At 30.2% G+C, this 10,247-nt stretch overlaps 1 protein-coding gene across 1 annotated transcript; it reads left to right on the plus strand.

The window, feature by feature from the left end:
• The first annotated feature begins 8,301 nt into the window (after nucleotides 1-8,301).
• Nucleotides 8,302-9,135, plus strand: LOC105155658 (protein GLUTAMINE DUMPER 2-like). The gene has a single exon (XM_011071567.3). It carries the CDS (start codon nucleotides 8,466-8,468, stop codon nucleotides 8,967-8,969), a length of 504 nt encoding a protein of 167 aa, XP_011069869.1. The 5' UTR covers nucleotides 8,302-8,465; the 3' UTR covers nucleotides 8,970-9,135.
• The last annotated feature ends 1,112 nt before the right edge of the window (nucleotides 9,136-10,247 follow it).

A 10,247-nucleotide genomic window follows, 5' to 3' on the forward strand; every position in this document is an offset into this window, starting at 1 on the left:
ACACCACCCTCACCATTGTTACCCTGTCCTTGTTCCCCCTGCTCCTCACTATTCGGCCTTTCCCTAAACCCTCATACACATATCCTATCATATCCTTACCTTGACCTAGCCCCTCAAATTCATCCATTTTCTAACACCCTGAAACTGAAAACTCAGCCCTTCACCATCCCCCAAAGGAACACTGTAATCTAAATCATTTTCAGAATGAAGCTCATCTAGCATTATCTAATTTCTTCCTCATGTTGAGTGGAAACTACATTATCCTCTTTATTTATTGCCTGAATGGGCTTACAATCTATTTCTTCTACGTATATTTTAATATGGAAGTCTACCCCTCTATATTAATTCTCCAAATTACATATGCAAATGTCATTCATTGTGAATACGTCTTAGACCTAATTTTAGGCCTGGAAATTTATAGTAAAAGTTCATTGTCCCTTTACTCCCATCACATTTCCCATACAATTTTATCTAATTCATACATTTTTAGAAAATCAATATCTATCCCTTCAAAGACCTCATTTATACCTTCTATATATTTTGATCTATTATCATCACAAATCTACCATCTTACTAAAAGTGAACAACATGTAATTGATTTTTGATTGTTATCAAGATGTATTGATTTTTCAAATCGATTTAAAAACTATTAATAATTCTCACATTGCATCTAATAAAATAATGCGAACGAAAATCACATGCCACCCTTGCTAGTAATATACTGTCATTATATTGCACAAAACTCTTTTCTTTTGACTCTAAATCAAACCTACAAATAAATAACTTACATCAGTTCTTCATCGACAATCTACTTTTAGAAAAATAAAAATTATAATAAGTATAGATCAGTCATATATTGTTCATTTCACTCAGCCTCTTAGATTTCATTTCAGTTGAAACAAAAAAGAAAAAAAAATCCTACAGAGATCTACACTAAGTTTCATGTTTATAAAATTAAAAAAAATAATAAGTACAAATCATACAATTCGTTAAGCATAAAAAGCAGAAAGCCCGAACCTAGTCTCGATTTCTTCCACTATAATAGTACAAAATCCTACACTGCAAAATACAAATTAAACACCAACAAATAATTTTAAAAAGTGTCAAAAAGTAGAAAACCTACTTTTGTAAACCTTATGCTCTTGATTCTATCAATTTTCTTTTCAGATTTATAGGTCATATTCAATTTTTCAATCTCAGTAATGTAAATCTCTCACGAACTAGGGTTCTCCCATATTATCTTTGTCATTCAGTCAAAATGGGAGCTCTAGTCTAGGGCTGGTCAAAAATCCCCTCATATATATGGAGGGGCATTTCACTAGTACAATATGAATTTTTTTAGGTTATTTTATGTGCCTCTACAACTATGAAAATTGCCTTTAATACATATAGAGGCAATTTTCATAGTTGTACAAGCACATAAAATAGTCTAAAAAAATCCATATTATACTAGTATTTTAGTCATTGCCCCCCTCCCCCACCCCCCAAAAAACAAAAATACAATCAAATTGATCAAGAAGCAGTACGATTCATTATTAAAAATACAGGAGGTGAAATTAATATTTTATTTTTTATAAAAAGTTTTTTAATACTTTCATATTACGAGGGTCAAAATGAATTTAGCCTTTTTATTTAGCATATCTGTGAGCTAGTTGCATCTGTCACGATGCTTAACGCACAAGCAATGTACAACACTTTTTAAAATAAGTAAACTAAATTATTACATTCTCACTAATTAAGAAACAAATAATTGTCGTGATTAACAACATCTTGGGCTTTTTCTTTAGTTATTGGTCTTGTACCAACATATTCCAACATTATCCGCATCCAACAATACTAGGAGGGGTTTTGTACTAATTATTATTTAATTAACATATGCTTTAGCTTTTGGGGTGCATCCAAATATGATATAATTAATGTACCCAAACCATTAATATTCCATAGTGCTCTCTCCACTACAACTCCAATTCTTCCTTTTATTCCAAATGAAAGATCCTACCTTCTTTTTTTTTTTTAATACGATGTTGATTTAATATTATTAAATACATTCAAATTTTATAACTGATTTGATTTAATACATGAACATTTTTCATAATTAATTATCAAATTTCCAATGAGTATTCACACGAAATAATTTTTTTTTTATAAGATAGAGGTATATCTATATATATAAAACTTGAACTCATGATCGAAAAATTGAGATGTGAAATGGACTAGTTAAATTAACAATGCCTCATATATATATATATATAATTGACAGATGAAAGATCCTAATCTAGTCACTAATATTCGAAACGGGTCATGTTACGTAAGTATTTTTTTAATTAATTAGTTTATTAAAATACTTTCCCATCAATTTTGAATTCAGCTGTATAATCTAATATAATGCAACTCTCACTTAATTGAATTTTTATATGTTTCCAATCTCTGATTCGATTAAATTGTTTAAAATTCATTGTGGATAATAAGATTTGGTGAATTTTTAATTCTTTTCGGACGGAATCCTAATATTCCCTCATTTTTATTTCAAAATAAACCTCTTTTATTATATAGTGGGACAAATTGAATACGTAGTTTTATTTAAATAACTCGATTATAATTATCGATATCAAATATCTGTATCTAACAATTACAGACAATTATAACATTATATATTAATCAATATCATATAATTATATCTAATCAACATATACTATTAAAGTAGAACGACGACAACTACTATCACAAAAGAATAACATCCCAAGTATTGATGGGGTCGAACTCATAACCTTATATATATACAAATCGAATACATATTAATTATAACATTTGTTACACATTCATAAAAGTACAAATATATATATATATATATATATTTATGTGGTACTTATATTAATATTTCAATAAACTAAGAAGGTACACTGATTCCAATCAATACATCACATCACTATAACTACGAATAATAAAATAAATAATAATAAACTCACATTAAATATGATAAATACTCACATATGTAATATAGAACTTGAACCCATAATCACAAACCTATTAACGGAACCTCAATTTCAACTATTTGTAAATCCGATTTTATGCAGACAACTAAACAAAGTCATGCTATCATGATATCGTTTACAATAATTACGATGACAGATGGAGCAGTTGTTATTGGTGTTTTAGTATAGTGAACAAAATTAAGGTTTCATCAACAAGTTTAAAATCATGGGTACGAGTATCATCTGATATTTAAACATTTATTTTATTTTACATAAATATTTTATAATTTATTTCATTGTTGTTGTTATATTAATATATTAATTATATTACTTAATTTATTAAAATATTAATGTAATGAGAACTGCTACGAAAATTAAGTGCAGCCAATAAAAAGCCACCATTATTGGTGGTGGTAGCCTACTTAATCATATATTAGTTGAGCAGCCAAAAGATGGGCAAGTTAGTGGAAATCCCACTGCGACTGATGTTTCAGTATAGTATTATAATAATTACTCGATTATGATGTTACGTATTATCCATTTAACTATTGATTATTTCAAAAAGTTTGGATTCATAATTAATTAAACTTAATTAATTTTAATCTTTACTTAATTGGCCAACGAATAGGGAATAAAGAGTTAGTAGCACGATTAAAATTCTCTTATATTTAGTATTATTTAAGTTGAGCTTTTTAATACTCTTTGATCTAATCGTAAAATTGTTGTTGTTTTTCTTTTCGGGACGTTCCGTAATAAGATTTTATTTCTCGAAACAGTAATTTTTGCTTTTAAGAGTAGCATTTGGATTCACATTTTGATGATTGATACTGCTAATTTTCGATCATTATTTTATTATGGGTAATGAAAACGAGGATTGTTGAGAGTTGACATAATTATAAATATATATTTAATTTTTTAAAAAATTATTAATATTTTTATGATTTTAATGGTCGTTCAATAACTAGATTTTTTAGTTTCTTGATGGTTTTCATTCTTTTTTTATGATGAGCTAACCAAAATACCTATATGAACTATGATCACAATTTTACTTATTTTTTATTTTGTGACAATTTTTATTGACTAACTGGATAATCTGTTTACAAGTTTTTAGTTTTCCACCTACCTCGTCAGTTTTTTATAATTTATTAATTTTTTTAAAAAATAAAAAAAACAAAAAAGACAAAATTGATAATTTCAGGTCTCATATAAGAATTATATAACTTTATCAAATATTAGAAAGGTATTTCAAACAATGAGGGATATTTGCAATTATGCTAAACTCCAGGAGAGCTCATTGTAATTTACCCCAATAATTTTATTAAGCGAAAATTACATAAAGTATTTCACAAAAGTTTATTTATGAAAAAAAATAAAAGTCAAAACAAGTAGTAGCATAGTATATAGACATATGATTATTTCTTTTTAATCATCCCAATTAATTATAATTAAATATTATACTTTCATCTTTATAATGTCCTATTTTCTTTATTTAATCTTGTATTATACCCTAATAATTTTGTATTAATTAGTCTTAATATTATAAACTTCAATTTAAAATCACGGCATTTCAATTTATATTTAGATTTCCTGAATAATTAAACAGTGTTTATATATAAATAAACACAAGGGCCACTACAATTTATAATTAATATAATATTACAAGCAAATGGTTACATCATATGTACTTCAACTATCCTAACTTAAATAAATCCAACAAGTGGGATTCGGTTTTGATTAGTGTCGCAATTTCGCCTTAGGTACCCCGATTAGTTTAATCACCAGCAGTTGAATATTTGCTAAAAGTTGATTAATGGATTAATGATAATTAATTAAGCATAGTGGTGGGGTTGATGATTAGTTAATTTTTAGATAATGTCATGGGTGGGAAACTATCGTTTGGGAAGGAATATGTACTTGTCCTTGGCGTGTACGTCGGAGTCGTGGTGGTGGACCGGTGGGAGCCACCGGCGACGGCAAATACTAATCTGAGATTCATAGTACACAACAACACATGCAAAGTATATTTTATAACTTACGTAGAATGCAATGTTATGTTGTATGTATATACACGTATATATACTCGTATTATTATATAAGTTATGTTGTATTCGTTTTGTCTTAAAATGGTAAGTCCTTAATTTTTACGTATTAAAATGTGGAATTATTTATTTTTCTAGTTATTTAACGATGTTTGTGTTATTTAATTTGTAAATGTAAAAGATGTTAATTTTGCTCTTTTGTCTCATATATGTGGCTAGTAAATGAGAAACTTGAACGAGTTATAAGTTCCGAACTTTATTTTTCTTGTGAGATGTATTTTCATAAAAAATAAAAAAATAAATAGATCGTGGGGCACCAACCAATATGGATAATGCCTCGTGCAGGGATTCTCATTGCTGCAAACAACTGCACATGAGATCATCTGTTGCCTCTCTCCAAAGGACTTGGGAAGTCCATACAACCTTAGTGACGTTGCTGGATAATGATATCACGTCCCACATCAGTGTCCCGTAGCGTGCTGGTGATGTTGGATAGTGTTCTCCCGTTCCACATCTTTAACAACCAATTGGGGGTCGATGATGTTGCTATGACGTCCCACATCAGTAGCTCTTACGGCGCTGGTGAGCTGGACCGTGCTCTCTCATTCCACATTCGTAAGAACCAATCCCAAGCCCTCTCTTGAGGCTGATGATGAGGGATAATACCATCACATTCCACATCAATAGCTCGTAAGAGACAGATGGTGCTGAATAGTGCTCTCCGATTCCATACTTGTAACAACCCAAGCCCTTTTTTGAACTGATAATATCAGTTAGTGTTCTCAGATCCCACTACAGTAGTGAATAAAGAAATCACATTGTGCGTTTAAATTTCAAGATCTCTTTTCTTTTTCGAGTAACTTTTTCAAAACCAAATCATAAAATAATTAAAGGAAACAAAACCTTACCCAAAACTTCCAAGTATGATATCTTAGTACACGCCAAGTCAACAATTAACATTATCATGTCAACTAATACAATTGATTAAGGTTGTAGAAACCTAGAGCATAGAAATTGTAATAAATTTCCAAGGATAAAAAGAGATGAAAGGGACATGAACATTCATCTCCCACTTGACAAAAGACATTGCTGTAAAGTTGAAACTAAAGTCGCAATATGAAGAATAAAGAAATCGGTATTTGCTTGGACTTGAAGAAGACCAATTTCCAACCTAAGATAAGAAGGAAGAACACGACAAACACAAAAGAAGCCCAGCAGCTGTAAGAATAGCAAAAAGGAGATCCAAAAAAAGCAGATTAAAATGAAATAAAGACACCCAAACTTGGAAATTATTGCATGCATATGACAAATACATGAATGCGTGCATCACCTCCGAAACGGTTTGGTGTCGTTTTACGCATTAATTTGTTACGTGTTATGTCATAAAACGGCAACCAATTCCTTGCTCTAATCAATTATTATGAATATATTCGGTAAATTACAACGAGTTTTATGAAATTGATGATAATTATAAATACTCTTCATTATTTTAAAAACTACAAATTTTTCTATAAATATTATTTTCATGACAGCCCATTGTAGAGCAGTATTTGTTAGTCGATCGTTAATTTAAAAAATTATTTATAATTTTTAAAATAATGAAATAGTATTTATAATTATAACAAATTTTAAAAAAAAAATTGTTGTAATATACTTTAATTTATATATACCCCACCACAAAGTCCTTTTGGCAGAATTCATCCAAATATGATATGTAAATGTACTCTTAATTACTCTCTCTACTTAGAAATAAAATCAAATAATCAAACTTTAATTAAGCGAAATATCATATGTACGATCATATCACATGATATTAAATAAAAAGAGTAAGATCAAGAGAATAATACCTCATGCAAGAACGTCTTTGTTGGGATATAATTAATAAAACGCCACGTAAAAAAGACATTTCATATTCATTCCCATGAATCATGAATTGCAATCGAGTTTCAATTTTTCGAAAAAAAAATATTGGGTTATTATAAGTACGGAATTCACGAATGAAAAATTAAAAAATAAAGAAAATAGAAAGATTAATAAAATATATATTTTCACCCTGCAGAATTAATAAATAAAATTTGGTGGCATAAGACAAAGGTAGTTGTACGAGGAGAATTTTCTCGTACGTAGAACCAAAGAAAGCAAAAACGTTAACATGAACCGCTGCTTTTTATCCACTGTCGGCATTTTCGTTTCATTTAAATCAAATGTTTTAATTCATAAATTTGCTTTTAATTATGTGTTACAACATTATGGTATGTTGCTTTTCACCTTTCTTCCATCTAATTTTCAATCCTATAAAAGGATATATATTTATATATATAGTATTAATTACTATTATTATTATATTATATTTTATTTTCTTAGAAAAAGAAACTCCTTGGAGGCCGAGTATATCCAACTTTATACTCCATCTTGGTTTCCCCAAGATCGAGCCATAAAAGGCCATATTCCTTTTATTATTATTATTATTATTATTATTATTATTATTATTATTATTATTATTATTATTATTATTATTATATGCCCACATTTCATTATAGTAATCATATTGTTATCACGCTACAAATAATATAATTTTTTTTATTATAGTTGATTGTGATAATTAAAATAAAAAATTATAATAAATAATAATCAATCACAATCCGCAATATCCATCCCATTATTTCAGCAGATGAGAGCAAGATATTAGTCATAAAATTCACGACTAAATACCATAATTATTGTATATTAGCCATAACAAAAAATTATAACAAATACTTTAGTCATAATTAAAATTATATCAAATATCGATTAATTATAATCAAATCTAAATTTTTATATACATTGAATTTTATGACCAAGTCTATAGTTAAATTATCATAATTTTTATAATATAGTCCTTTGTAATACAGAAAATAATTTATTTTTATTTTCGACACAAATTGAATATCAATTAGAAGTTTTTTTAAAATTGTGCTTAGTGTTATATTCTATTTATATTTATGACATATGTTATACAAAAAATAGTTTAAATGCGTATGATATATAATATATAATTTATCTAATAAAATAATGTAAAATGTAATACTAATTTGTACTATACATATATATATATATATAAATGTATGTGATGCTGTGTAGATAGAGAGAGCACAAAGCATTAGAGGCCCCACTTTCTTGTTTTTATGCAAATGACGACATATTTCACCGAAAAGAAAACGCAAAAATCAAAATCCGCCATGACCCCACACCTTCTCAAAATCCAATCCACCTTCTTCCACTCTCTTTTTCTTCCTCTATAAATGCCCACCTGAACCCATCTAATATCCACCCACCACTCCTCCTCCTCCTCCTCCACCACCACCACCGCTACAGCCACCCTTCCCCGCCGTCACCTTTCTCTTCACATTCCTCTCCCTAAGTAAAACCGACACATTTCTTCCCGGAAACCAAAAACTATTTTGTTACATCGAGAATGGCTTCTTTCGGGGCATCAGCAGCAGCTGCAACGCCACCAACGGCGGTCCCGCGGTCGCCGTGGCACTCTCCGGTTCCGTACCTCTTCGGCGGACTGGCGGCCATGCTTGGTCTCATTGCCTTCGCTCTCTTGATCCTGGCGTGCTCCTACTGGAAGCTCTCCGGGTACCTTGAAAACCGGGGAGACGGTGAGAGGGACCTCGAGGCAGGAGAGGCCGAAGGAGGAGAAGGCGGCGCTAAGCCAGCACCACCGGTGATGGAAGAGAAGTTCCTGGTGATCATGGCCGGCCAAGAAAAGCCAACTTTCTTGGCCACCCCGATGTCGAGTAGAGCGTCGTCGTTTGGTAGCAAGAGCACGTGTAGTACGAGCACCAGCAGTGAGAATTCTGCTCTCTCAGAAGAAGATTGTGGAGAAAAGCAGGCGGAAAATGGTGGACAGATTGAGATAGGAAACATGGAGGCTCATGAATCCGCAGCACCACCACCAGATCAGAGCCATTGATTTTTTGTTGTATTTTTGGGATGATCTTTTTTTGGATTTACCCCCGTGTGGGTAGTTTCAAAATTTGGTAGGGTTGATTTTGGTTTCCTGTTAGGGTTTCTTACGGAAATGTAAATAATTTTTGGAGAACGAAGAATGGGAATATAAATTAGTATTTATACATAAATTTACTGCGGTAAAAAAAAAATGAATAAACACCCGGCACCATCTTCCAAAGATTGAAGTGACATAAATTATAATTCAAATGAAGTTCGATTGAACTAAATTAATCATAAAATAAGTGTAGTATGCTTGTTATTATTTTTAAAATTAATTATTAATTATACGATAAATATATTGTACTTATCATATAATTGGTTACAAATTTTTCGAAAATTCTTGATTTTTAGCATGTGGGTTGTGGTAAAATTGGTGGATTTGCAGGTGTCCGAAGCCTGAAATGAGATGATGAGGTGGTTGGGGAAAGAGTTGAGGTAGTCTGAAATTGAATGAAACCAGAAAACAAGAAAACCATCAGCAGCATAGTGATCAGAGTTGTTGCACAGTGGAGTTGGTCACGTGACACTTGGTGGAACACGTGGACGACCTCGAACAGGGCTGGCTCTCGCGTTGCGGCGATCTGAAGTCGCATTGCTTGCAAACCGTTTTACAACGTTGCCACACTCTGTCAATTAATTACAACAATACTTACTTAGTAACTAATCAATGAATGTCTCATCGGTTTTCACCTCTAGCTGTATATATATATATATATATATATGTTAATTAAATTATTAATTCAATAAATTGGGATGAATTATTATTAAAAATGAAGAGATGAAAAGGATTAAAAGTTGTAATTGGAACTGCCACCTTTATGGGATTTGCAAATTCAGTATGAGTAGATATCATTAATTTAGTATAATTAAGTTGCGGTATGAATTGGGACATAATTGTACTGAATCGAGTCAAGAATGATGTCTACATTCAACAACATTTCCTGGAAAATTGTGATCAGTTCTTTAAGTAATAACCATTAGAGATAGGAAATAAAAAATAATAAAGTGAGCCGCATAGATTTGAATCAATTATACAACAAGTACAATATATTTGCAGTATGATTGATGTATAATTTAAGAAAAATACTCTTTGATTAGTTTGATTTTGCTAAATTTGATATGGGTAAAAAAAATTTCAAAAAGAAAAATAGTTCGTGGAAAGATACAAAACTAAAAAAAATGAACTCAATTTAATTTTATTAGCATTAAGATATTAATATCAAATAATTCTTTTTAAAAA

This window comes from Sesamum indicum, linkage group LG2 (assembly GCF_026168435.1).
Source record: "Sesamum indicum cultivar Baizhima isolate 11 linkage group LG2, ASM2616843v1, whole genome shotgun sequence".
NCBI lineage: Eukaryota > Viridiplantae > Streptophyta > Magnoliopsida > Lamiales > Pedaliaceae > Sesamum > Sesamum indicum.

Excerpts from the sequence above, each read along its gene's own strand:
- LOC105155658 (XM_011071567.3), top strand. The coding sequence starts at position 8,466 with ATGGCTTCTTTCGGGGCATCAGCAGCAGCTGCAACGCCACCAACGGCG.